Here is a 27,393-nt window from a genome sequence, read left to right as displayed (position 1 = left end):
AACTGGACGATCTGACAGTGAAGCCAGGTCAGGTCCTTAATCCAGCAAATCAGTCAATGAGAATGAAATATATTAGGAGCACAAAGGAGCTTATTTGAAAGCACAAGTGGCAATAAATGCTAACATCGCATAGACTGAAGACAAGCTGATCTCTTTATCTAGCAGGCTTGGGAAAAGAGAAGACCGGTAGCACGTATTTGTTTAGTTGTAACAGAAGAAAAGCCGTTGTAGGAATACAGACGTGATGTGATCTTGTAGTAGTTTGGTGAGATGAAGATTGCAGCTTCAAGAGTACAGAGAGGGACGTTGAATTCAATGCGAGCTAGTGAGAATCTAGGCTGAATAGCACCTCTGCAAATGGGCAGGAACTGCTGCACCATAGAAATTACCTTTAAAAGGGGTCTGCAAGGCTTAATCGATGTTTTGTTTCATTTTTATAGGAAAGAAGACTCTGTCTACTGGTGAGGTCCACATCTGGGTGAAAGAATGCCATGACCTTCCTCTCCTGAGAGGCAACAGGCTCAACTCTTTTATTAAGTGGTAAGAACTGTGGTTGAAGTCATCAAACACGGTGGCCTAATAATGCTACTGTTGTGCTTTCTAATCTGATCTTCATTTTTCTACATTCAAATGAAAAAAAAAAACATTTAATTACTTTCTGATTCTCCTTTATTGTAACGCAAATTGTCCTGCAGGGCTTACAGCTTCAAGGCGCTGAGTATATACCACCAAGTAAAACATACTGGGAGAACTTCTCGCGCAATCGCTACGCTCTCATTTAGTCTGCTCAGTTACTCGGTGGAAGGGCTAGTCAAAGTTGTGCCTGTTTCTATTTGCATTAAAACAAAGCGTGTTGGTGCAAGCGTATGGTGTAGCTTAGCAAATCGTGGGAGGAGACAGAAGTGGGAAGCATAGCTGTATTTCTTACTCCTTCCTTTCCACATACAGACTGAAAATGTAAAGAGACGAGAATAACAAGATGGTCGGGAAATTTCTGGCAGCAACAAAAAGTTTTCAGCGTCATTAGTGATAATACAGCAAACAAACTCCCTTGTGCCTCTTCCCCATCTGACCTCCCCTTCCCTTCCCTTCCACCCTCTGGAGCACAAGGGTGGGTATGTGCTGCCAGTGCTTCTTGGAAGGGACTGCGAATGTGACCTTTGACTTCATCTCCACGATGCTAAAGCATCATATCTTCAGTCACATTCTGACATGCAAAGGGCAGCGTTAATCAGCAGGGGTCTGCCTATGCAGTATGTTTAATGCTGTGCAAGTGCAAGCTGACAATGCTTTTTCCTTCTGAAGTACCGTTCTTCCAGATACTAGCAGAAAAAGTCGCCAGAAAACAAGAACGGTGACAAAAACTACAAACCCAATATTCAACCACACCATGGTGTACGACGGCTTTAGACCAGAAGACTTGAAGGAAGCCTGCATAGAACTCACAGTGTGGGATCACAACAAACTGGCCAACCACTTTCTGGGAGGTCTCAGGATAGGCCTTGGAACAGGTACTGGACAATTAATGCATTCATCCTTAACTTACAAAATACAGTTTTTCCTTTTTTTTTTTTCCTCTTCCTTTCCATTTCTTCTCTTTTTGCAAAAAAGATCACTGAACAGCCTTTCAGTTATTTATTTACCGAAGAGTTTCATTCGGTAACTTACCTATTCTTCAGCACAGATCCTGAAATGTAAATAATAGCAGTGTTATGAGGATTAGGATGACTGACAAGTAAGGAGAAATATTAGAAATAAACCTTTGTCTGGCCATACATTGTATCTGGTAGTGTTTGAACTACAAGAATATGCTATTCCTGCACCCCAAATCTTGATAATGTCTTCCAAACTTATGCATGCAAAAACTAGTATGTGGTGTAAAGGCAGTATTGGGTAGAGAGAAAAGGATAGATCAGGAAGGCGTGATAAGATTTGGAGACATTGGATGGGAAAACTTATAAATGCAAACGAGTTTTTAGCATGAAGGCAATATAAGATGTGCAGACAGAAGAACTGTAAGTCTTCCCTATCATTACATTTGTCCCTTTTGTTGCTCTCCCTGGGCTGAGGGGAGGGTGCGTTTGCAGCCTTTTCAAGCAAATACAAGAAAAAATTACTTCTCCCAAATTAACTTCTTGCATGGCTCACCAGAATAACCTAAAACACAAATCAGGATAGTAAATCTCAATTTGAATTTTAGAGTGCCCAAGGTCGTATTTCAGTACAAAAGCAGTGTCCTGTTTTATTCTTAAACCCTCTCAGATGTTAATTGCCTGTACATCTTTCTCCTTGGGGCTGTGACAAAAAGACAGGGTTAACAAGGGGAAAAAAAAGCCTGGAGAAAGATGAAGTTTCCAATGTGAAACTGTTGTTAGTTGTATTTGACAGAATCGTTCAAGTGTAAAAATGTAGAACTGGATCTTCAAAGCACTAGGTCAGCTACCTGAGGAGGTAAAACCCTTTTAGACAGGCAAATTTGATTGTCTGCTCTCAGCCTGCAGCGTATTAAGTAACGTTTCTCTTAAAACGGACGTTTTCCTAGGCAAAAGCTATGGAACTACAGTAGACTGGATGGATTCTACTTCAGATGAAACTGCCCTTTGGGAGAAGATGATGAACTCGCCGAACACATGGATAGAAGATACACTACCTCTCAGGATGCTAATGGTTGCCAAATTGACCAAATAAGGTGGCTTTTTAATTGCTAGTGTCAAAAAGAAACCTTGGGAATGAAATTAAAGGGGTGGGGGTGAAACTCGGAAGAGGAGGACAGTAGCTCTTTTGACAGTCTCCGCTCCGTTGCTGTTGTGGTTTTGTGCTGTCAAAAGTCACTTCGTATTTCAAATTAAACTTCTGCCTGCAGATTATGATGTAAATTTAAGGGATTTTTTTATTTCTTATTCACTGAAAAGGGCTTCAAAAAAGAAGGCACTTACAGAATTCAGTGGTAGAGGTAGCTGTGATACTTGGACGCTTGTGTTGCCTAACTGACGTGTCGCTGATCCCTTAAACAATCTAAATTTACCAGCAAAAAAATAAGAGCAAGTCAACTCTTTCTGTACACCACTCCTAGGATTGCTCAGGAAGTGTTATTAATAAGATAGCAACAGGTTGCATTTTGTTCATGCTCGTTAGGATGTGTTGTATCCTCATTACGCCATGCCAGATCTCTCCAGGGAGGAATATGAGCATGAAGAATTTCTTTTTTGGAAAGTTCCTTTATTTGTAGTTGTACGTTTCTAGGATATGAAGTCGCTTCTAGAATGAAAGAAGCATTACATGAAGTGGTACTGGCTGTGTCCTGCTCTGCAAGGTGCAGAGGACTGTTAATTCCAACATACTATCAAAAATCAGGGTTATAAAATATTTGCTTATATATGCGTTGTCTTGCTAGCGTACAAACCTTACGCTTAAATGCTGAAGGCACAGAGGTCAAACTTTTTTATTCAATGCTACTTTAAAGGATCTAAACCTGCCAATTTTAGTGATGACAAATATGTTGGGTATTTATTCTGTAAAGTGTACTCATCTCTACCGATGTCTATTAGCTTGGTTTTTTGCAAAAAGTAATTTATCTGTGCTTCAGCGCCACCGTTAGGAGAATGCTGGGATTATGGCGGTCTTGGTTTAGGTAGCTTTGCCACATAGGAAACAGGACTGGAATTTGTACCTTGTAGAAATGCATGCTACTAAAGAACGATAAATGCCTAAAATACAAAATGTATTACTTTTTTTTTAATAAAAGCAGCCTATTAAAGCTAAATAGGAATTCAGTGTTTATTAAAACCCAGTGTTTTATGTTAGCAATTCAGTGTGAAATGTAACAAAATGCAGACAGAAAACATTTCTGAAAATAAATGCACATTTATGTCCTCCGACTGGTCTAAAAGCTGGTGAAATCTTGCACCTCAGTTAGAGTAGAGAGGATATGCGGGCTCTTCACAGCTCCAACTCAACTGTTAAATTTAATTATAGAAATTTAAATGCTACTTGGTATTTATTACACACTATGAATGGAAAAAAGGAAAGGTGCTATTCAGCCTGCCAGGGAACTCACTTTCTCTCTCTCGTCGACCAGGCAGTCTGTGGAGTTTACAAATGCCAAAAGTGGTTGTCAGTCTTGATATCTTGTTGCTTCAGGTGTTTTGGATGAGATCGGTAGCTGCTACAGACTCCTCTTTGCCAGATACATGCAGAACATTATTGTTGTATGGCTAGGGAACAATGTGCGTACGACACTTCAGAACAACGTACTTGGACTTAAATGGTCCAGCAGCTGCTTTGCTACTCCTGAAAGGGTGGCGATTCTGGAAAAGCAAAGAGGCACCTCACTTATTTGTATTCACTGCCTATATGAATTCATTTTCACCTGAAAAAGCAGGTTGGTGTGAACGTGACCTACAATTTCACAGGATTAAAGTTTTTGTTGTGTTTCCCGTGAAGCTGAAATGCATTGCTACGTCAAAATAGCTTTGGGACTGCAGCTGTAGGGATGGGGCCTTGAGGCGCTGGATTTGCAGGCAAGTGTCATGTCATCTGCTGTGTTCCATACTGTACAAAATTTTGATAGTTAAACTTGACTGCCATCAAAATAAAATGTTTGGTTTGTGACAGTGTCAATCTCCTTGTCTCTTGGTCAAGTAGAACATCTTCTGTCTCGCTATTCTTGAACCATCCTAGAGCCAGACACAGCATTTTGTTTTTATCTCAAAAGACACTGCTTACCATGACACTAAATAGATCAGAACTCAGTTTAAATTTCAAAAAGCTACCTGAACACGAACATAAGATTTACTTCTGCACTGCACTTGTAATTAATTAGTGTGATTTAATGACACAGCAGTACTATGTACTCATCTAGATTAATCAGGAAACTGAGCCAAGTAACAAAAACAAGCTCTTTGGTACAAAAATTCACTGCTCCTCCCTAGTTTTTAACGCCTTTTTTTAGCATGTGCAGAAAATGGAGACTGTTATAGGTAAACCTATCAGGATAGGTGTCACCACACACAGAAGTGAGTCTTCCCCGTGCTTCCAAATGGACAGGAGGTCAGCAGAGGCACTCACAGCAGGGGCTTTGAAAAGCATAGCAGCGCTTACCAGCGCTTGATATTTCAGTTATTGTTATCATTGTTAGTCTGCCGCGGAGTCTGCATCAAGCTACAGATGTTTAACTTGAAGACTTTCAGCAGAGCTTTAGCAGCTGTGCTTATCATCTCTTTACTAGTGTCATACACAAGAAAAGTCACAGCTGTCCTGGTGAGATGAACTTCAGTAGAAGGGAAAACTGCAAACCAAGCTGCTTTATCAGTGGAAAAAGTACTTTGATTACCCTATGCATGCTGTGGGATTTAATTATAGAGTGGAAACATTACAATTTCACCTCCTGCTAAAGGATATTATGTTGATTTATTAAAAGATGCTTGAAGATAATGGCTACATCTGATCATGTAAACCAGCAGGAATTCTGTATTAGAAATATCTAACTGAAGTCATGCAAAACTTACTTTTTTTTTAAAAAAAGATTATTGGTATTTTTTGACATTTCTCTGCATGTGGTTCACACAATAGATACAGCTTTCCACCAAATTCATAGTCATTCCTAACTACAGTAGTATGTTCCAGATCAATAATACGCTGATAGAGAAATGCAAGTTTATGAAGTTGATTAGGACAAAAAGCTTCAAGAAAAGACGTTTCTTTGCTCTGCAGGCAAAAGGAAAGGTTTTAGTCATCCCTAACCAAAACTTTAAAGGTGTATAAGGGCACTTTGATGAATTAATAGCTATGCTTTGATTCTTAATTCCAGATTACCTTTACGACAAAGCAGCCATACTCCTAGAATGCCTCTGCGTATATCCATCCTTGCCCGGAGAAACAAGTGGGAGAAACACTTTTTCCTTTCCCCCCGCCCCCTTCACTTCACAAGCTCATCTTTGCTTTAGCCCAGAATGGGTTTTTTTTTAGTACACATATATGTATATGCATATATGTCTGTGTGTGTTCTAATTTACACCATCTTTGCTTCCTATAAACCAGGCTGCAACGTCCCAGCTCTCCTTTCATGCTCTGTGCTCAGAAACCTGCTATTTCTGCACATAAGCCTGCACACCCAAGCTGGCACGGCAACCCGCACTGCTTTGATTTTACCCATTTTGAAAGATCTGGTACCGCGCCCTCCTTGCCTTGCTCGCTTCCTATCCTTTACCCACATCACTCCCTCCTCTTCGCTTTGTATCCTTTTCCAGTGGAGTCAGCAAAACCTGCACTTGACTTTTTTCCTCCCAGCTGCATTTTTTTCCCTTTCCCTAGCCTATCTGCCAGATTTTTCATTAACTGCTGAATGAAGTCACAGGTTGTTCAGGGCCAGGGCTGTCTTTACTCACCACGGCCCTCCAGCATCTTCCGAGAAGGTCAGAGCCTGCTGTTCGGATCTCCTCTGGCACACGCCCAGAGAGAGGAGTTCTTCAGACTTGTGGAAATCCTCTTCCCTTTACCAAAGCCGGGCGCTTTCGAGAGTGTCAGCAGCATTTGTTTGCTAAGAAACGCTCCCAGCTCTTTCAGCAGCTCTCGTGGGGCTGGCCCAGTTCCAACCAGCTGGGATGAAGGCATGAGCTCTGAGGTGACTGGATTCAGCCTCTTATCTCCACAGAGACAGAAACCCCACAGCAGGAGCGGCAACAAGCAGTCAGGGGAAAGAAAACAGCTGGTAAGAAAACGTTTTTCTCCTCTTAAACCCTGCTCTTCATTGTGTTTCCACTGGATGGCCTAAACCTTTTAGTCCTTCCCCCTCTCCTCCATTATTTCCAAATGTTTTGGCAGGATCCAAGGCAGCAACAGCGGCAGGGGAGCGCAGGACAGAGGCAGCGTCCCTACCGACGGTCACCGCTGCGCAGCTCTGCAACTGTCCGCGCTTCACAGGCGTTAATTCATTCTTGCTGTACGTTATTTTTTGTCCTTCCTTTAAGCTGGCTCCTTCCCACGTCCTATCCTTACCTCCAGTCAAAGCCCAGGAATTCACAAAACCTGATGATCAGCGTGCTGTTTCACGTGCTCTGCAGTTTCAGGTCTGCACCTGAATGAAAAACTCGTAGATCGGTTTAGGCTGACTTTTCATACGTCTGGGGAGCATACCGTATGATTAGGCACCGATAATGATTGTGGTGCCAATGTAATATAAATATTTCCCTTATTTTTACATGAGGAACCTGACTTTTAAAATTACAGGCCTAAAATAATCCAGCAAATCAGTGTCAAAACTCAAATGATGAACCGTTTCTCCAGGCACCAAGTCTTTGTATCACAGGGCATTCAGTAATTACTAGCATTGTATAGATCTTTTATTTTATTCATAAATCTCTAAGCATGGGATAAGGCTATTCAGCTATTTTTAATGAGCAATATACTATTAAAATCTTATAAATCAATTAAAAGTTGGATGTAACCCTCCATGTTTTACTTGCATTTATAATACCAGATCTGTAGGAGAAAATAAAGGCAGAGGAAAAGGATTGCTTATGGAATTATTTACAGCTTTATCACTTACAAGCTTTGCACCTAAATATAATAGTACTTCTTGTAGCTACAACAACAGCGCTTTGAGAAGGGCTAATTAGCAAAGCTAGCAATCAGCAGCTGAATAGGCTTGCATAAATACTAAGCCTACACTCTTTGCTTTTGCATCCTCTGGACTTCCAGAGGAACTCCACCAGCTTATCGCAGCGGCGCTGGCCACAGAACCACTGGGTACTGTTTAATGTTGCTGAACGTCACCAAGAGAAGCGGTCACTATAAAATTTTATCTCATCTTTGCGTGAGACAGGGGCTCCGTGGCGCAGGATGAGAGGCAGGGGACGACCAACCCCGCAAGTGATCCAGAGAAGGGCAAAGACGTGGAAGATCTGACAAAAGGCCTGGAGGAGCTCTGTGAGAGCCCTGAAGAGGAGAAGAGCGAGAAGGCTCTGCTGCATTCACGCCTAGAAGAACAGCATCACCTTATCTGTATGCTGAAGAAAAAAGCAGACAACGCACACAAACGCTGCAAAGGCCTGGAGCCGCTCACCGCGGAGCTGGAGAAACTGAGGACAGAGGATGCTGTCACAATGGAATCCCAGACCCAACGGATTCAGCATTCGGAGGGGCGCTTCACGGGTCTGGCCAACAACCACAAAAAAATGATCCAGTTCAAGGACGAACACAGGAAACGGTGTATGCAGCTGCGGGAGGAGAACACGCGCCTGTGGCAGGAGAAGGCAGCGCTCTCCAGCCAGCGTCAGGGAGAAGGAAGCTGAAGCGCTCCAGCTCGCTGCCCAGGCCAGAAAGCTCTCGCAGCAGTTGGACTCCTTACAGGAGAAATGTGAGAGCCGCAGAGCCCAGGAGCGAGAAAAGGAGCTGCTAGAAGGTCAGAGCCAGCAAGCAAGTGCCTACGCCCGGGAAGTCGATTCACTAAAAAACCAGCTGCAACGCCTACAGGAGAAGCACCAACAAATTGTTGCGCGGGTAGAGCAGGCAGAAAGTCGGCAGAGGGCTCAGGGCAGCGAGCTGCAGGCCAAGCTGGAGAGAGCGAACGAGGAGAAGGAGTGACTACTGAACCTGGCCATGGAGAGGGGCAGAGCTCTGCAAGATAAGGAACGGGAAATTCAGCAGCTGGGGAAGGAGCTGGAGAGGGCAGAAAAAGCCAGGCAGAGAGCAGGAAAGCGCCTGGTGAAAGAGGTGGCAGCAGTGGACAACAACCTGAAGGCCCGAGAGCTCCAACGACAGCTTGAAAGCAGCAGGCAGGCACACAATGAACTCTTGCTGCGGTTTGCTGCTCACAGAAAGCACACTACGGATTTACTGATGAAAGAAAAAGCGCTGAATGTCAAACTCCGTCATTTTATTCTGTAACTGCAGCTTTCTCCTCTGTTCTCATCTCGGCAGGTGCCTCTACTGTAACACACGACTGCACTTTGTTCCTTTCCATGAGACCATCTTCTGGTTTCTCTGTAAGGTACTCACCAGCTTAAATCCTCCGGAAAGGACTGTTCTGTAGCCTTTTTTCTGTTACACTTTTACATAAGTAAGAGCTCTACACTGTTAAATCTGAACGGGGATTGTTGAACTAGTCAGACCTGTGACATGAAAGACTGGGGTGGAAAATGTAAAATATGAATTTGATTTATTCGGTCCTAACCTCTGTTCTATCATAGACTGTCATTTTTTACGGTTAAGAGCACATTATTTTCCAAGATGGACCAAAGCTCAAACCCATAGCCTTTTGGTTTGATTCTCTCTTGAAGTTCAACAGAGGTTGGACATGTAAGAGGTAACACTGAGGCTCCAAGAAAGAAATCCCACCTTGCAGTGTCTATGTCGTAAACAGTCATGATTCAGCAACAGGTCAAAACAGTAATATCATACAATACCTGATGCTCAAGCAAGTTATTGTGAATAGTTGTCTAGTAGTCTTACAGATTTCTGCGGTTGTCTTAGTCTTATTTAATGTCATAGCATTATTTTTATCCCTGTTCAGCTCAAAATAAATTGACAGGTCTTTGGGTGATTTCAATAGTGTTTGAAACAGGTTGAGGTTCTAGGTGTTCTGCCAGTTTAAGTGTTGTCTGTTTTTTAGGTGTTTTCTTGCAGAGAAAATAGTGACGCACAACATGGAAGGGTGTATGTCTGGCAATTTTTGACAAAAAAATCCCTTTCCTCTCAGGACTGTGGGATACAGAGGCATCCCACTCTCTCTTGCCTGCCTCCCTCCCAGCCAAGGAGAAAGGTTTTGGCTGCTACAAGTGTCATTCCACACCTGTTTTACGGACCACAACCTCCTACTTTTCAACCGTCTTTTTCCCCTGGATATGCCCACCCTGCATCAATGTTTAATTAATCTAAATGCAAGCATCTACAGTGTAAAGGCCAACTGACCCAGGCTACAAACTAGGCCCGTGGTCCGAGAGGAAGGAACACAGCAGGACTTGAGCCGGCTGCTCTGTTTTAATCAGCCAATACGGAGCGAGGAGTGCCCGTTTCCCTCCGGTGGCTGCAAGCGAGCCGTAAAAACAGGTACCCAAATAGTCTAAATCTGGGCAGGGAACACCCACTCGCTGTGTGACAGAACAGCCCCACTTGCTGTGTGACAGAACAGCCCCACACGCCTCCAGCCCAGTCCCTGCCACGGTCCACAAGGAAAGCCCCCAAAACAGGGAAAGCCCCTGGGGGACATCCCCCTTCCCTCCCCTCCGTGGTATCTGTAGGTGAGGGACCCCCCCAACACACACTTGTAGAATCATAGAATCATTTAGGTTGGAAAGGACCTTTAAGATCATCAAGTCCAACTGTTAACTCAGTGGTGCCAAGTCCACCACTAAACCATGCCCCTAAGCACCACATCTACCCATCTTCTAAATACGTCCAGAGATGGGGACTCAACCACTTCCCTGGGCAGCCTGTGCCAGTGCCTGACTGCCCTTTCGGTGAAGGAATTTTTCCTAATATCCAACCTAAACCTGCCCTGGCGCAGCTTGAGGCTGTTTCCTCTCGTCCCATCACTTGTTACTAGGGAGAAGAGACTGACCCCCACCTCGCTACAACCTCCTCTCAGGCAGTTGTAGAGAGCAATAAGGTCTCCCCTCAGCCTCCTCTTCTCCAGACTAAACAACCCCAGCTCCCTCAGCCGCTCCTCATAAGACTTGTGCTCCAGACCCTTCCCCAGCCTCGCTGCCCTTCTCTGGCCACGCTCCAGCACCTCGATGTCCTTCTTGGAGTGAGGGGCCCAAAACTGAACACAGTACTCGAGGTGCGGCCTCACCAGTGCCGAGTACAGGGGCACTATCACCTCCCTGGTCCTGCTGGCCACACTATTCCTGATACAGGCCAGGATGCCATTGGCCCTCTTGGCCACCTGGGCACCCCCCCCCCCTCCCCCCCCCCCCACACACCACACACACACACACACTCACTCACTCACTGCCCTCATAGCCGCCGCCGCCGCCGCTTTCCCGCGCGCGGGCGCAGTGTCGAGGCGCCCCCTCCCCTCCCGCCCGCCCCGCTCGGCCTCCCGCTTCCCGGCAGGCACCGCGGCGGGAGCGCCGGGCCGCAGCCTCCCGCCGCTCTCCTCAGGCTCCCTCCCGTCCCGCCGGGCCCCTCGCCCGCCGCCGCCATGCGCCACAGCCTCACCCAGCTGCTGGCGGCCTCCTCCGGCGGATCGAGCCCCTCGGGCGCCGTCTGGCCGCTCGCCGGCGCGGGGCAGGCCCCGAGAGGGCGGGATGGCGGCGGGGAAGGGGATCCGGGCCCCGCGCGGCCCAAACAACAGCAGCCGCCGCGGCGGGAGGCGGGCGCCTTGGAGCCGCGGCGGCAGGAGAAGGAAGCGGAGGCGCCCGGTGGCCCGCTGGAGGTGTGGGAGCAAGAGGACTGGTTCCCGGGGCTGGAGCTGGGAGACCTGCTGGAGGCGGCCCGGCCGGACTGGGACCTGGACGCGGAGCTGAGCGGCTGCTTCTGTGGGGAACCGGAGCCGCTGCCCGCGCCGGGCCAGGGCCCGGGGCCGGCGGCGCCCGGGCGGAGGAACGGCGGGGCTGGGAGCCGGCTGAAGGCGGCGGCGGCGGCGCGGCTGAACCGGCTGAAGAAGAAGCAGTACGTGCTGGGGCTGGAGAGCCGCCTCCAGGGCCTGGCTGCTGAGAACCGGCAGCTGCGGGACCGCAACCGCGGCCTGAGCCGCCGCCTGCGAGAGCTGGAGCGGGAGAGCAGCTACCTGCGGGCCGTGCTGGCTAACCAGAGCGCCCTGGGGCAGCTCCTGAGCCGCTTGGCCGGGATCCGAGCCGGCGGGCTGCAGCTCGGCACCAGCCTCTTCAGGGACACGGGCAGCCCCCGCCGCCATCACCAGCACCTCCAGCCTGCCGGCGAGAGCAGCGACCACGACTACGCCCTGCCCAGCTCCCGGCCTCCCAGCCTGGAGGAGGAGTGGGCGGCCCCCGGCGGGATCTGCCTCCACGTGGACCGGGATCAGGTGTCGGTGGAGTTCTGCTCCATCTGTGCTCGGCGAGCGGCGGCCTCCTTCAAAATGTAGGGTCAAGTACCTGCTGCAAGTACTCGTGGGGTTCTCGCCCCTAAGGGGCCTCGCGTCGTGGCGGAGGAAGCAGGCGATGGTGCGGAGGAAAAGAATAAATACAGTGGTGATGGGGTGGTATTGGGGGAGATGCAGAGGAGGGGAACCTGGCACTTAAGTGGCCGGGCTAACACAAAAAAAAAAAAAAAAAAAAAAATCAATCTCTCTTGAACGGCACGTTGGGAGCCAGATGGTGGCCTTGGTCAGAGGTCGCGTAAATCTGGCGTGTGGACGGTAGTGGTCTGAGCCTGTTTGGCGTGAGAGTCGTGCAAAGCTGCGTACAGCAGTGCGATAATTATCGTGCAAACTGACACGCGCATATACACGCAGAGGTGCCGCCAGAGCCCGTTTGCAGCACTTGGGTGAAAAGATCATGCCGACCTGACGCATGAAGGTGTGCTCGGTTCCGCTTCGCAGTTGCCAGTAAAGATAACGCTGACTACCCGGTCTTGAGTCAGATAATGTCTAGCCTGCTTATCCTGAGGAGCCGAAAATGCTTGCTTAGAAAACCAAACCAAAAACTTCATTAAGACATCGTCACTGGACAGACTTAAGAAAATAGTAATGATCAGCAAAAGAAAGCATGCATATAAAATTGTACTGCATCTCAGTTATACATTACTATTAAAACCTCTCTGACAGTTTCTCTTTTAGGTGCTTGCCCTGCCAGGCTCCGTTGTGTAGGGGTTAAAGAACAGTCGTTTCCCACCTCGCAACCTGGTAAGGATCAATATATTCCCATAATGCGGTATCAGACAGCTTGCTTTGCTTATGCCAGTCTCTTGTAGCGACTGGTTCAGGAAATGATTGCTCTGGTCCTTGGCCTACTCTGCCAAAATGTTTCTAGCTCTGGATGATAACTAATAGTGAACATTACAGTCACATCATTCTAATTAGCTGTTTTCCTCTTTTCCTTTTTTAAATGAACGTGCACATAGTAGCCAATACAGGAGCTGCATTTTGAATTAAAAAATAAATGCTTATGCCATTTGCAGTAGGAATTTTCTATTAAACTAAGTATCTGATGAGCTGAAAAGGGGAAATACGCTAATAAGGGGGATGTGACATTTACAGCCTTTTATCATAGGGGACTGTCCCAAAAGTGTAAGTAAATTGCTTTTTAAATGGAAAAAAAAAAAAAAAAAAGAATTTGTGACCTGTTGGTTTAAAATACTGTCTAGTGTTAGGGATGCACGGTATCTTTAAAAAATCCTTCTCTAGCTTGCTCTAATTCATGATGCAGAGTTCTGCCCGATTAAACAGAACCTGAACACTGGCTATATCTGTACAGTGGAATCCTAACGTAAAGGAGTCACTTTTTTGCATGGACCTCTAACGAGAATTGCGGTTTGAAGAATGCAGTGCATCGAAGTAACTCGTTACTTTAGCTTCCCATAAGTAAATCTCTGTGCCCATGCACACGGAAATTCCTGTGTTACTTCAAAGTCGCTTTAAATTTTAAAGATATTGCATGTATATGCATGTGCTTAATTTTACTGTAGAGTTTTTAATTTAGCCTCTTACAGTATCCAGAAATCTATAACTTTATATGATTAAGCACAGTTTGGAGATGAGCAAATATGTATCTTGAGGCTAATGATTTGAAAAGTGCTCCATAATTAACTGAGATAGGAGGAAAAATAGTTTGACAAACAATAGCGTGTGTTTTCTTGTACTAGTCAGTGTTTCTCCCTATCACAAAAGATGAGTGGGTTGTTTTTTCAGTTGTATTATAACATTTAGGTTGTTTATATGTATGTCAGTTGGGGGAAGAAGGATTGTGAAAATGATAATATGTAAAGTGAGGTTTCACAAAGAATGGACTTCGCTAAAACAGTTTCATTTATTAACTTCTTTAAAAAAAAAAAGATTCTATTTGGTGTTTCTGAAGTCTTGTTTCTTAAAGCCTTAAATTTTGTGTTTAAGGCTAAGGAGCAGGTGAAAGCGTTTTCTTCCAGTCATTTGCTTTATTGGTGCTAGACCCTGTCAAGTGTTCGTCAATATAAAAGGAGTTTGATTTTTCTTTGTGAAACATCACTGTGTGATAAAGTATATGTGTATTTAGCATCCTTGTTTTTCTTTATGCTAAAGTGGATTCAGCTGTGTTGGGGCAGAAGAGACGGGACCAGCTGCTGGCCACATTTCCTGCTTTATTTTAAAAGGTAGTATAAGAAATGAGAATAAAGAGGTAACAGGGCTTTTGCTGTCTTTGGTTAAAAAAAAAAAAAAAAAGGTGGAATGCTGGGATCATTTACTGTCATCCAAGATGGTTTTTTAAAAGACAATATCCTATCAAACAGGTTTTACTCCAGTGTATGCAGAATTCCATCTGTTCAGGGCATATTGCCAGCACAAAAGAGACTTAGTGGGATATGCGTTACCTTACACCTCTGTGGTGGCATCAACAGGACTGTTCCAAGTTTCAGTCTTAAACTGTGTAACCCTACCGTAATTGATGGGTTATACCAGTGCCACAGGAATCAGAGTTAACCATCAAGACCCGTACTGACTGATACGCAAAATGGAAATAATTGAGTTAGGTTCAACCTAGGCTCAATCCGCCTAGCTCAGACTTCATGAACACGCTTTATTTTGAAGTTTAACATGCTTGATGAAAAGAGAAACACTAATGTAGCAAGTATGGGATGTTACAATGGCATTTTTACAGTTACTTCAGTGTAGAAGTGGTTTTTAAGTTAACTTAAATATGCATTCTTTCTTTTTACATCACTGCTAGACGGTAGAGGTCAGGGACTTAGTTCTGGTCTCTGTTGTGAACCTGCACATCACTCTAGTCATGAAACTCCCTGTGAGCTGTGTCTGAGAGTAGCTGATTTTCTGACATGCAAAATGATGTATACCGGTACAAGAACAAGGTCAAGTCCCGAGAAAGTAAGTGGCTGCAGGCATTTCTAGTGCCTACTGAACCATATTTAAACCAAATAGAGGGGAGGAAGTGATTTGACATTCTAACCGACTGTACTATCTGTATGGTGTATTATTAATGTAGCTTTTTGAAGTGGAAGCCTTGAAATGACATAACTTAATACTTGAAAATATACTGTAAATGTTTCTTTGTAATTATGTGCCATCCAGATAAGAATACAATATCATAATAAAATCAGACTTGTTGATCTTTCAGTTTATGGGCTCAAATGTTTTTTCATCTTTTTCTTCTCATTAATGCCTTATTATTGAGCGGTTCATCACCCAACCTGGGAGAACAGAAGGGAAAATGCTGTGTGGGTCATCTGTTGGAAAACAAGATAAAATGGAGCAGGGTATCCTGGAGAAATGTTGCTACTCATCTGTCCTCCCAGTTGAGTTTGTGGTGAGGACAAAACGAAGGCTTGATTCCCCAAACTAAAGATAGAGTTGTACTTCTGAGAATCACCACTCCTTGTAATTTACAGTTGTTTTTCTTTCTTAATATTTTATTCACGTGGCTGTGTCTGATCAATAAACCACGGAGGAGTAGTATACTTACATAAACGCTTCCGTGGTCTGCTGGCATCTTCCTCCTTTCTGCCCCATTTTTAGGCTCTTAGGTTTGGCGACTAGTTAATAACAACGCTGCTAAACCTTCATCTTTCATCAGATTGTTATTTCCACGCTAGACACTGGAATGAGTGTAATGAAAGGTTTGAGGGTGCTGAAAGGACAGAGCTCCGGAGTGAGCCATGCACCATGGTCTTCGATTTCTCTTCATCTTCAACGCCGTATTTGCAGAGAGCAGTTTAAAAGAGCGTGCTGGCTTTCTAGCATCCGGGCCTTCTAGTGAAAGTAGTCTGCAGCTTGATAAAAAGGAACATTTCCAAAAAAATTGCTTAACGATTCAATCCCATACTGGCACGCTCTCCCTCTTTGGCCTCCGGTTGTAGAAAATACCCTGTTCAGCATTGAAATGTGTGTTTGTTAACCTGTACGTACCACTGAACCAAGTGCCATCAGTGTTAAACTGCGTGGCTATGCTACCTTCATTTTCCAGCATTTCTCCACCCCACAGTCGCTTGAAGACTAGTTAGCATCTAAATAAGAACCAATTTCATCCCCAGTTCTCTGTTAGTCCTTCACAGTTTGATTCCGGTGCTGTGACTCTCAGTAGTGTTCTCAATTAACTTTTCTCCTTCCTCTGAAGAGCTTAGCAGCGTCCGGGAGGAAAAAAATAAACGGGTGTTTCTGCAATCCCTAGCTGCCTGGAGAGACGGTATTAAAGTAAACGTAGGGAGCCGTATTCCAGCACTTGGCATCTCTTGGCACTTTGAGATTATCCGATTTCTCATGCCGCTTGTCAAAACTGTAATCGGTTTTCCCTGTGAAACACACAGATCTTTTGCAAATCACAAAGGCCTTTTGTAAATGTACTGCTTTTTAAAAACTTCAGTTCTCCAGAGCTTGTAGTTGAAGAGGTTTTCTGCTAGAATCAACAATACTCAGTTTATAGGGTTGTATTTGCTGTTCGTTAGGCTGTAAACGTCTCGGGGATATAGGAGCTATGGGCGTTTTTCAAATGGGCTCTGTGTTTACAGAAACACCCTGTGCCAAACTGTACATTGACAGGAGCCGATTCTACGGTTTTCCCCCACTTTAAGTGGGATACGCAGATTTGGAGAAACAATTCTGCCTTTGCTCATTAGCAGGAGGATGCCGGGAGCTGGACTTGGGCGGTAGAGGGGAGAGGAGGGCACGGAATAAACTGCAACGTTGAGATTCGCCCTCAAAAAACGGTGCACGTAGAAGATAAGACAAAAATTAGTGCTTTTTCAGTATTTCTGTTGATTCTTATCTATAGCCAGTCCCTCGGCATTCCTTTGGCAGTAGCTCAGACTCGGAGTAGTCAGAAGTCCATCGATGCAGGTTATGTGTTAGAGACACGCATTCTTCTAACAATGCGGTAAAAGCTGTTGCTTTTCGTAGTCTGCGACCGGCTGGTTTCTACTAAAACGACAGGAGAAAGGATCCAACCAAAACCTGTTCTAACCTGGAGCGTGGCCAGAGCAGGGCAGCGAGGCTGGTGAAGGGTCTGGAGCACAAGTCTTATGAGGAGCGGCTGAGGGAGCTGGGGTTGTTTAGTCTGGAGGAGGCACAGGGGAGACCTCATCGCTCTCTACAACTCCCTGAAAGGAGGCTGTAGCAAGGTGGGGGTCAGTCTCTTCTGCCAAGTAACAAGCGATAGAACAAGAGGGAACGGCCTCAGGCTGCGCCAGGGCAGGTTTAGGTTGGATATTAGGAAAAATTTCTTCACCGAAAGGGCAGTCAGGCACTGGCACAGGCTGCCCAGGGAAGGGGCTGAGTCCCCATCCCTGGAGGTATTTAAAAGACGGGTAGACGTGGTGCTCGAGGACATGGTTTAGTGGTGGGCTTGGCAGTGCTGGGTTAACGGTTGGACTCGATGACCTTAAGGGTCTTTTCCAACCTTAACCTATGATTCTAAGCTAACTTTACATAAGAACTGTTGCAGAGGTAGCCTGTCTTTGCTGCTTCCCTGCACGAATCAGGCCGCTACTCCTGGTCATAGAGAAATAGAGCACGTGATTTTCCTGCCGTAGCAACAAATCTGTTAGGAAAAAGTAGATAAACGTGATGAAACTCCTTTAATACATTTTTCAGCAGTGCTAGAGCATAAATTTTAAACCAATTCAATTAAAGGTCTCCATGCTGAATTCTTAATTCTCATTAGTAAGTATTTCCATGTGCATCTCTGGGGATGCTGGAATTTTACTGAAGCGTGCATGACTGCTGACCAGTAATCGTACAGGTTGGACAGTTAAGACCACGCATCTGATTGAGATGATTGCTTCTGTAGAAAAAAAATCCTGATTTAGTTCTCAAACTGCAGAATACGCTAAAGATACCTCATGCAGTAGGAAAATTAGCAATGTATATTGCTCTAGAACATAGAGTCGCCAACGCGAAGACAAGCCTGGCGCGGAAGTGAATGACTCTGGACCGCTGATCCTAAAACCAGAGGTAGCCGAGGTCCCACAGTAAGAGCACCAGGCATTTGAGGCCTCCCAACACCGTTCCTTGCTTCAGGAAAAGACAAATTTCGAGGCAAACTGGTTGCAAGGACCAGGTTTGTTCTGCCTAGGCTTTTTTTTGGTCACTTGGGAGAGAGATATAGATATAGGTATGTATGCCAGGAAGTCTGACATGAGCATCACTCCTGACTGTTCCGTGGTAAGTGTTCTCGACAGGGCATAGAGGGACCCTTGTAACAGCCTAAACGGGGTAATCTTGAGACAGAAATTCTGTGCTAGCAGAATGGAGGAAAGTTCAGGGAGAAAAATACTCAGATTTCAAGGAATCTCTAGAAAAACCTCACCTTGGTGTCACCCCACCTTCTTTTAAATCACTGTCGTTTGCATTCTGAAGGAAAAAACTCCTTTTTCAATCATACTAATTTATACAGCTTCTAAAAGATGTAGCATCACCTTAGAGCCAAACACTAAGCAGGCAATAGAAATGCTTTTTTCCCCCCCATTTCCAAAGAAAAACCACCTGTCCTTATAAAGCTGTTATTCAGGTGCATACACTAAGCTGGACATAATGAAAAACTTAACTTGCATTTAAGTTCAGAACTGAAAAGAACGCCGGTGCAGAGCCTTAACTTCGTTTTTCTATTAAAAAAGACAGCAAGCAACAACTTCTTTCTTTCTTTATTATGGTTGCTTATCCAAGGCAATTGAGAAGTTGCTTAACTTCATGCTTGTAACTCTTCAGGGTCCCTGCGAGCGTTCATCTGCTGCAGTATTTTGACATATATTCCGTGGTGTTTAGTGGCAAGATATAATCCAGTTAGAACCTGGATAAGTATACCCAAACTCATCTTTCTAAAGACAGGCTGAGCAGTTGTGAGCCAGAAGCGTAATAGATTTTCTTTCCCTGGCAAGGGCGATGAAGCATACCTAAACAACATAAACAGTGGTAGAAACTTACTTTTTTTTTTTCCTCTCCATGCAATTTAAGCATCAAGATTTAACGTTAAAGTCATTAAAAATATTTGGCAGGACGGCAGCCGCAATTTCCCATACCCAGGCACACAGTGGGCAGCTTGTAAGGTTCCAGCTAAAGACAAGCGCTTAAAGCCTCTCAGTTCGCAGATCTTGTTTCACTTTGGAGGCTTGCTGCAGCTCTTACTAACATTGCCTTGTAATTAGATCACCTTAAAGTAAATCCCCTTCCACGTACTAAAAGCCTACAAGTAGATAGGTGTGCATAGACTAAAAATCCACAGAACTTAAACTGAGAACTGAAGATTTGACCAACAACTACATGTCACTCATTGCAGGTTAATAAACGTACCTGGCTGCGAGGCTCGCGTTCACGGGGAGAGCCAGGAGAACGGGATAGAGACCACCCACAACAGCCCCTATCAGCCCTCCTCTGACCACAGCGCAGACCTCGCAGTTGAGCTCACCTGCATGACAAACAGTATTTCACCGTCAATACCCGCATCGCTCCACCACATCCATGTATAGGCTGCGCGCAACAACGCGGAAACGGGCGCTTGACAGAAATGGCCAAGCTCTACAGGTATGCAACAAAGTTTGAAAGAAGGACTCTTCCTTTTGCAAAAAAAAAAAAAAAAAAAAATCACTCTCATTCCAACCCCTGAAGGATTTATTCACTCTAAAGTTGACCTTAAATGAAATCATACAGATGGGGGAAACCAAACTGCTTTGTTGCAGTCACTTTTACACGACTTTGAGTGAAAAATGCTAAAAATCAGTGATGTGTAACAGAAATTTTTTTTATAAACATATATAAATAAACATACGTATCTCCTTTCCCACTCAACCTCAGGAACTCACTGCTGCCCAGTGCATTAGATAATCTGTTTGTCAAACCCTGCTTTACAAACTCAGGTATTTCAAGACCACAACAGCTCAAGACCACTGTTCTGCAGAGAGGAAAAGCTCCCCTAGCGTTACATTGTGCACAGAAAGCAAAGCCTTTTCGAAAACAAGGAATAATGAGGTTTTTACCTGAAAATAAAGGCTCACGCACAAAAACTTCATAAACAGCTGCTGTTGAAAGAAACGGAATAACAGCCATTGGCAAAGCAGTCACGAAGGAAGCCCTTCGGACGTGCAGGATGTTCCTGAAGAAGTTATTTGCCGCTAAGCCGCATAAGCTTGAGTTTGCTGCAAGGAAGTATGATCCATGATTAGAAAGGTTCCTGCAAAAGAAGGAAAGTCACTTCAGCAACTGAGAACTGTAAAAAAGTTTGGTTTACTCAGTGCTACAGTTGACTTCTGCATATCCTACAATAAGAGATAAGAGACGTAAATCTCTTGCTGGTGCAAAATGGAGAGTAACCACTTTCAAAAGCAACCAGTACAGCATCCTTCGCTACACGCCTGAGGTACACACACCTCAGGAATGAAGTGACAGAAAGGCCGAGAAGCCTTTTCTGCAATTTTTTTTTTTATTATGGCTAACGGAAAGTTCGTAAAATTTGCTCTCCTAATCGGCATGTTTCTAAGGAGAATGTTTTCTCAAAAGAAATTAAAAAAAATATATATATAATCACAGCTAGCACCTGCAATCAGCCTTGTTTCCAGCCTGCTTACCCAAAAGCATAGACTTAGTTTCAACACAGGAGCTTACAGAACAGATCGGGTGGGACAACTCTGGCACCTGAGATCTTGCAGTAACGATCTCAGCGGCTGCTGGCGGATCTTTTGCAGCGATTCTGTAGGCTGAAGGGCTGTAAGCCTTCCTTGTCTGCATGGAACATGTGAATTTAAGGTCCTACCTTGCAAGGAGGTTACGCTAGTTGAAGGTTACCTACTGGCTTACGGAACTGGAGCTTTATTTTTCCCTGGATAACAGAGGGACTGGATTCTGTTATCTGCCATGTTTTTAACATACGGTTTAGAGCAGCTGCTCCTGTTGCAATCTGTAATATGGTGAAGGCAGAATAGAACAAAGTCCGGGCAGAGACAGTCAGCATTTAATATCTTGACAAACAGTTCCCATTTGAGTACGTTCCATCACAGCAGGTAACACAAGAGAGGGAACGGGAAAGCCTGCCAATTTTACAAGCCTGGCGAGCAGCGTGTGATTTATTTCATTTGACTCGCAGAAGGAAGCCGTGCATTACCTTAGCATTATACCTGGCACGGTCAGCTGATCAGCGGAAACAACTCTTTGCTTTAGGTTTCCACAAATCTAAAATTCCCAGAATGACAACTATTGCCAGGCAAAGCAATTAACTGGGAGCCACTCCGATTCTGAGGCTGCACCAATATTATTATGTTAAAAGTGTATTTTTAAAATGCGTCATAATTGGATTTATCGCTATAGCCCCAAAGAAAATAAAATGCTTAACCGGTCACAAAATTTATGCTAGGCCAAATGTCGTATTTATTTGCAAAATTATCAAGTCTGACGATCTCTAAACCATTTAGCAATTAAAACACATGATTTTTAAATATCTACCTACTTAAAATTTTTCTACATTTTAATGCTTAGAGTAACACTAAGCACTGACAAATCATACAAAAAAAAGACTTCAGAGATGTAGGTGCTAATCTTGCAAAACCTAGAACATTAAAAACATGTGACATCAATGACAGCAACTATTTCTCATTTTGAGTAAGAAAATACTTTCATTCTTGGTACACACCAGATTTTCAAACATGAAAATAAGCTACTAGCAATTCAATTCTAACACTACGTAGCAAAAGAACTTTACTGGTCAGATAGCTCCTAAATAAGGGCAAGAGAGGTATGTTTCTTTTTTTTGTGTTTTGGGTATTTTTTTGTTTTAAAAAGAAATTTGCTTTTCAAATCACCGTTCTCCCAATACCGGATGTCATTCACGGACTGTCCCCAGAGCACAGTTGCTGCAAACCAGCTCTTTCATTCTGTTGGTACATTTACCATCATAGGCAGTGAAACGCGTGCGTGCATATACAGAAATGTGGAGGACAGAGATTAAAATTTAGCAGCATATTTAAGAATCCAAAATAGAGCAAATGAATGTACCCAGGACCAGCAGAACCTGCTCGGGCTTACTGATGTGCAGAACTGCTACACTGCACAAAAGGAAAGAAAGGGAGGGTGGAAGGGTTTTGGGTTTGGTTTTTTTTTTTCTTTTTTGTTTGTTTTGTTTGGGTTTTTTAAGTACTAGCTTCCTAGTGTTAAGAGCTTTGGTGAACAGGAACTCTGTCAGTCTGCCTGCAGCATGCTTCCTCTTCCCTTCCAGCCATCACTGACCTCCCCTCTGGACATACAAACTTTAAGTCCTGCCAGGGCAGTTTCAAACGAAGGCACGCACCCCTGGCAGCTATTTCTTTCCAAGGCCCAGCAGTCCCCAAGTACCACAGTTTCTATCAATCAAGACGTTACCACATCAGCACTGAGGTACCTGCCTCCCTCTTAGCTCCCCAGCTCTTCTGGGGAAGGAGAAGGGTTATAAGTTGAATCTGCTACCCTACACAAAGCTGCCCCACTGACTGTAATGGGAGGAATAAAGCCTTGGTGGTCTTCCTCTCCTGTGTGGGAGGGCCTTGTGTTACTGCCAGCAGTTTGTTTAGGCAGCAATTTAGTTCTATTAAAAAAAAAAAAAGAGAAGCTTCCCAATTCCTCTTATTTATACAGAATTTACCCAAGATGATACACATGTGCAAACAGCTCCTTACAGAACCAGCTCAGGCTCAGCAATGTTTTGCAGTGAAATGCAGTATCACAAAACACAAAAAGGTTGGTTGTGAGGCCCAGAAGGCATTTAGCTGTTTTTGTGCTGCACAGAGCCCTGCTGGCGAGCCTGCATGACGCCGGCTGACTCGTCCACCACCACCACCTGGATACCTCAGTCTCGCCTTCCTGAAACGGAGAGCAGCGCAGAATGAAATGCAGGAGGCAGCAGGTTGATGCTCACTCAGTTCTGGCCCCAGGCCAGCCCTGCGGGAGTCAAGATGACTCCTGCATAACCACAGGACTATCTGCCTTATGCTCTCCAACATTTCAGTTTCCTAGAAGATTTATTAGCTCTAGCGCAGGACAGTATGAATGCTCAGAGCCAGTCAGGGCTGATCAGCTGTCCCAGAGCCTTAAGCACTGGGGAGCACATGCCAGAAACCAGCTGAGCAGGACCAGAGATAACAGTGAACCAACCATATTTAAAAAACACAAAACAAGTTTTCTGTTCTGGACAATAATAAGCATCTTCACAATTAAATATTTTTGTAACTGTAAGGAAGTTTTGCAATACAAGAGTAAGGGAAAAGAAAAGCGTCCAAAAGACTTGAAATGTTTGATGCACTTATCTTCCTTTATTTTACCAGCACTTACTGATCTGCTTTAGGAAGCTCATTGAGTGTCTTTTGTATGACTTCCATCCGCTTAAGTCTTTCCAAAAATAGTCTTTGCTGCGGAGAATCTAGTTCAAGAAACTCTCTTCCTGTCATCTTGAAGTCCTGGATCATAAGGAACAAACAAACAAGCGTAATCAAAGTTACACAGCCACAGCACGTATCAAATAAACTTTTAAACTCTTTTGGCACGATGCAATCACAAATGCATTTCCTATTTTTCATGGCAGTTTTCAGATGCAAAGGGCACAATCCAGCTACACAAGTCTAGGGTATTTATGACTACATGAACCCTAACAAACTGCTTTCTTTAGCGACGTTACAGCTGTGGTTTGACAGTTGCTCTAAGCCAACTTGAGTACTCGCTGCGATGAAGAGTCTCCTCTTCAGACACTCCTGCCCGAGCACCTCCAACCCTAGGGCCATACAGCAGCTCGGATCAGGAAACACACAGATGAAAACCGCTCAGAGGAACAACGGGCAGCGTACTTGTGTTTTCCAGCCGCATCACCTTCTAACACAATGATCCCTAATGCCAGCAGCACAAAGGAAGACACTAACAGGACAGTGGATTTTGGCAATACTCCAAGTTTAAATTGACTTAACTGTCAAATAGAACCGTAAGGAAAAAACCCAAATAAATCCATTCCTTGAAAAGATTTAAAGAAATCATGAAGATATCTACTCTGCTTTTATATTCCACAACTAAAGCGCTTTTCTGTAATTGGTACTCTTAGTCAGAGACACATATCAACTCAGAAGGCCTAAGTTGTATTGGGTTTGTGCGGCAAGGCTTTGGTAGCAGAGAAGGGGGGCTGCAGGGGTGGCTTCTGTGAGAAGCTGCCAGAGGCTTTCCCCATGTCCGACAGAGCCAATGCCAGCCGGCTCCAAGATGGACCTGCCGCTGGCCAAGGCTGAGCCCATCAGCGATGGTGGTAGCGCTGCTGGGATGACATACTTAAGAAGGGGAAAAAACCTGCACAACAGCAGCCAGAGAGAGGAGTGAGAATATGTGAGAGGAACAACTCTGCAGACACCAAGGTCAGTGAAGAAGGACGGGGAGGAGGTGCTCCAGGTGCCAGAGCAGAGATTCCCCTGCAGCCCGTGATGAAGACCATGGTGAGGCAGGCTGTCCCCCTGCAGCCCACGGAGGTCCACGGTGGTGCAGAGATCCACCTGCAGCCTGTGGAGGACCCCACGCCGGAGCAGGGGGATGCCCGAAGGAGGCTGTGACTCCATGGGAAGCTCACGCTGGAGCAGGCTCCTGGCAGGACCTGTGGCCCCATGAGGGACCCACGCTGGAGCAGTCTGTTCCTGAAGGACTGCACCCTGTGGGAGGGACCCCACGCTGGAGCAGGGGAAGAGCGTGAGGAGTCCTCCCCCTGAGCAGGAAGGAGCAGCAGAGACAACGTGTGACAAACTGACCGCAACCCCCGTTCCCCGTCCCCCTGCCACTCAGGGGGCAGAGGTAGAGCAGTCAGGAGTGAAGTTGAGCCTGGGAAAAGGGACGGGTGGCGGGGAGATGGTTTTAGATTTGTTCTTATTTCTTATTATCCTACTCTGTTTAATTGGCAACAAATTAGTCTCCCCAAAGCCTAGTCTGTTTTGTCCACAATGGTAAGTGGTGAGTGATCTCCCTGTCCTTGTCTCAACCCATGAGCTTTTCATCATGTCTTCTCCCCCTGTCCTGTTGATGGAAGGGGAGTGAGAGAGCAGCTTGGTGGGCACCTGGCAGCCAGCCGAGGTCAACCTACAACAGCTTTTGATTAAACCTGGTATTTAGTGATTCAAATGCTTTTTTTGAGACATTTTGCCCCAGAGGAAAGTTTCTCAGACTTACTTTGCTAGTCATACTTACCTTAAGTTGCTTTTATAACTTGAAGCCTGTGTCCTACAGCCAACTAGAGGATTGTGCTTGCTTTGATTCGGGCTTGGCAGGATGCAGGAGTGGCGTAAGCAGAGACCAGCAGCAGGACCTCACCGGGGACCAGCGGGGCCGGTGCCAGCCTTGAGACCCCGTCTAGGAGGAAGGTCTCCAAACCTGGTCTTTAGGAAAACCACAGACATTACGTCACGGTAAGTACCCATGACGTACATGCGACCCTCCCTGTCCCCTTGCACGCCGCTGTAAGGCAGCTGGAGGTCCCCAAGCCCCCCGGGGCCCGGTTCGGGGCAGAAGCCCTCACACCAGACGGCTGCAGCTCCCCCCTCCGCGGGCTTTAAACCCCACCGAAAGCCGTTCGCAGCCGTTAGCGACCGTTACCAACCGCCGTTAACCCCCTCGGCGCCGCCCCGGCACAGCATTCACCCTTACGGCCTTCCCGCCAGGGCCGGGCTCCGACCTGCACAACCTTGAGCGCTGCCCGCCGGACACCGCCCCGCCGGCGGCGGCCCTCCTGCCCCCGCTCCCGCTCCCGCCCTCACCGAGCCGCTCCCGCCGAGCAGGCCCCGCCGCCTACAACATGGCTCCTCCCACCTCACGCCCCCTCCATGTGGGCGCCGCCATCTTACCCGCTCACATGACCCAGGGCTTCAGAAGCCACCTTTGATTGGGCGTTCCCCGCCGGCCCAGCATGGCGGCTTCCGATTGGCTGGGAGCCGGCCGGCGGGCGGCGGGGGGGTGAGCGCCGGGCCCGGTGCTCGTTGCTAGGGGCGGCGGATGGCGGCGGCGGCGGCGGCCCCTCCATGGAGACGGGGCTGAGCGGGGATCCTGCAGCCGGCGGCCGGGACGCGGGGACTCCCCCTAGCGGAGCGAGGAGCCTTCGATGGGGGGAGTCCCAGTCCTCGGGGTAACCCGCTGACCCCCTCCCCTCAGCCGGGCCTCGGCACCCCGCGCCGGGCGCTGCCTGCCGCCCCCTCCCCTCAGCTCCGCGCCCCTTTCCCGCTTGCTCCCCCCTCAGCCCCTGCGTCGCCCGCTCCCCTCCCGCCTCGCCGCCCCCTTCCCTCTCCGCCAGCTCCTTTGTGCTCCCCGTCCCGTCCCCATCCAGCCCCCGTCGCGTCCCGCTTCGCCCCACCTCCATCCCCTCCCTCATCCCCTCAGCACCCCGGGGGCAATCGTCCTCTTCCTTACACCTAGCCCGGCCCCCCCAGTTCACCCGCACCCCAGCCCAGCCCTCCACCGGCCAAGCCCGCCTTTCTCTGCCTCGTCCCGCTTCAGAAAGCAGCAGTCGGTCCCCGTTTGGACGGGGAGAAGCGGGCGGGGAGGAGAGAGCCCCTGCCTGGAGGGAAGCGGGGACAAACAGATCCCAACTGTGAACACTGCCGAGCAAACCAGAGCCGCCCCCTCCACAAACACAGTTTCCATCTCCTCAAGAAGACGATGCAAAGCAAAGCCCTGTCATGTGCATCGCAGCTCCTCATGCGGGGAAGGGACGCGTTTGGAGCGTGTCCACCTTTTTCATACTGGACGAGCTAGATGAGGAAAATCTATCCCGTTTCTATTTCTCTCTTTTTGTTTTTTTCCAGAAAAAGGGAGAGAGAGGGAGAGGCTCATATTGAAGCCAACCAGCTGCGCTTCTGAGCGGGAAACTCCGGACTGATCTCATGGCTTGCTTTTTATTTCATTAATACTTCATTATCTCTGAAAATGAACCTTTTGTGAAGCTCTTCTCCTAACTCTCCTTGTTCCTCTTTCACGAGGTGGCTGCTGTGCAAGGGAAGAAATGGCATGAAGTAAATGACTCCGGTATAAAGCAGTCTGCTTTGCCAAAGTGCTCCGTGAGCAGCACTGTCACTTTAATAATTCCAGGTCAAGGGATTGCTTTCCTCGTTTTCAATCCTCTCTTTTAATACATGGGAGGATCAGAGGGACATTAGAGACCGTAAGGCTGGGTGGCTTGCAGATAATAAAAATGAAAGTGACTGGCCAGTGACTTCTGTTGGGTAAGAGGGTGATGGTTGGAGGCTTTTGTCTGGTGAGGCAAAAGGGACCTTTTCAGTCTGCTGTGTAGTCACCTAATACATAGCTAGGAAGATTCATTCAAG

At 46.4% G+C, this 27,393-nt stretch overlaps 5 protein-coding genes across 17 annotated transcripts in view; 3 read left to right on the top strand and 2 right to left on the bottom strand.

The window, feature by feature from the left end:
- Positions 1 to 5,320, top strand: part of SYTL2 (synaptotagmin like 2) — a 61,718-nt gene extending 56,398 nt beyond the window's left edge. For 6 of the 10 annotated variants that reach the window (XM_087756593.1, XM_087756592.1, XM_087756594.1 and 3 more), the window contains 3 exons: positions 441 to 540; positions 1,306 to 1,511; positions 2,543 to 5,318. In XM_087756593.1, coding sequence (XP_087612719.1) covers positions 441 to 540; positions 1,306 to 1,511; positions 2,543 to 2,688 — 452 coding nt within the window. In that variant the 3' untranslated portion in view covers positions 2,689 to 5,318. Of the gene's footprint in view, positions 1 to 440; positions 541 to 1,305; positions 1,512 to 2,542 lie in introns of all 10 variants that reach the window. The other 4 variants (XM_087756596.1, XM_087756601.1, XM_087756599.1 and 1 more) reach the window with 4 other exon arrangements.
- Positions 4,225 to 8,886, top strand: CCDC89 (coiled-coil domain containing 89). Its single transcript, XM_087758765.1, is given in 4 exon segments — positions 4,225 to 4,381; positions 6,715 to 6,940; positions 7,823 to 8,269; positions 8,271 to 8,886. Coding segments are annotated over 4 exon segments (1,446 nt in total).
- A 2,175-nt stretch (positions 8,887 to 11,061) lies between these two features.
- Positions 11,062 to 19,500, top strand: CREBZF (CREB/ATF bZIP transcription factor). 4 transcript variants are annotated; one of them, XR_015705061.1, is made up of 4 exons: positions 11,062 to 12,042; positions 12,728 to 12,805; positions 14,177 to 14,247; positions 19,377 to 19,500. XR_015705061.1 is itself a non-coding variant. In XM_087758930.1 (3 exons), exons 1-2 carry the CDS (start codon positions 11,144 to 11,146, stop codon positions 12,774 to 12,776), a joined length of 948 nt encoding a protein of 315 aa, XP_087615056.1. In that variant the 5' UTR covers positions 11,062 to 11,143; the 3' UTR covers positions 12,777 to 12,805; positions 14,177 to 15,226. The 4 variants fall into 4 exon arrangements, 1 of the variants encoding a protein (XP_087615056.1); XR_015705063.1 differs by lacking the exon at positions 19,377 to 19,500 and having other exon boundaries at positions 11,062 to 12,125; positions 14,177 to 15,226; XM_087758930.1 differs by lacking the exon at positions 19,377 to 19,500 and having other exon boundaries at positions 14,177 to 15,226.
- LOC104017368 (transmembrane protein 126A) lies at positions 18,729 to 25,406 on the bottom strand. The gene is made up of 5 exons (XM_009470393.2): positions 25,268 to 25,406; positions 23,390 to 23,514; positions 20,074 to 20,267; positions 19,391 to 19,505; positions 18,729 to 18,993 (listed from the first exon to the last, which is right to left on the bottom strand). The coding sequence occupies exons 2-5, from the start codon at positions 23,503 to 23,505 to the stop codon at positions 18,789 to 18,791; spliced, it is 630 nt and encodes a 209-aa protein (XP_009468668.1). The 5' UTR covers positions 23,506 to 23,514; positions 25,268 to 25,406; the 3' UTR covers positions 18,729 to 18,788.
- Positions 25,311 to 26,441, bottom strand: LOC148055949 (uncharacterized). The gene is made up of 2 exons (XM_087758931.1): positions 25,921 to 26,441; positions 25,311 to 25,455 (listed from the first exon to the last, which is right to left on the bottom strand). The coding sequence occupies exons 1-2, from the start codon at positions 26,439 to 26,441 to the stop codon at positions 25,311 to 25,313; spliced, it is 666 nt and encodes a 221-aa protein (XP_087615057.1).
- Positions 26,442 to 27,393: the final 952 nt, after the last annotated feature.

The sequence above is a fragment of the Nipponia nippon genome, unplaced genomic scaffold (assembly GCF_047370975.1).
Source record: "Nipponia nippon isolate SJK-2023a ecotype South Korea unplaced genomic scaffold, ASM4737097v1 scaffold_2, whole genome shotgun sequence".
NCBI classification, from domain to species: domain Eukaryota; kingdom Metazoa; phylum Chordata; class Aves; order Pelecaniformes; family Threskiornithidae; genus Nipponia; species Nipponia nippon.
Note: the sequence above shows the minus strand (reverse complement) of the source record. Positions and strands in the feature narration are given on the sequence as shown.

Excerpts from the sequence above, each read along its gene's own strand:
- CREBZF (XM_087758930.1), top strand. The coding sequence starts at position 11,144 with ATGCGCCACAGCCTCACCCAGCTGCTGGCGGCCTCCTCCGGCGGATCG. Across the intron at positions 12,043-12,727 it reads GCGGCGGCCTCCTTCAAAAT|TTTCTCTTTTAGGTGCTTGC; the intron begins GTAGGGTCAAGT and ends CCTCTCTGACAG.
- LOC148055949 (XM_087758931.1), bottom strand. The coding sequence starts at position 26,441 with ATGAGGGAGGGGATGGAGGTGGGGCGAAGCGGGACGCGACGGGGGCTG. Across the intron at positions 25,456-25,920 it reads GCCCTGGGTCATGTGAGCGG|ACCAGGTTTGGAGACCTTCC; the intron begins GTAAGATGGCGG and ends GTTTTCCTAAAG.
- LOC104017368 (XM_009470393.2), bottom strand. The coding sequence starts at position 23,505 with ATGACAGGAAGAGAGTTTCTTGAACTAGATTCTCCGCAGCAAAGACTA. Across the intron at positions 20,268-23,389 it reads GAGCTTCCTAAAGCAGATCA|GAACCTTTCTAATCATGGAT; the intron begins GTAAGTGCTGGT and ends CTTCTTTTGCAG. Across the intron at positions 18,994-19,390 it reads AACGCGAGCCTCGCAGCCAG|GTATGCTTCATCGCCCTTGC; the intron begins GTACGTTTATTA and ends TATGTTGTTTAG.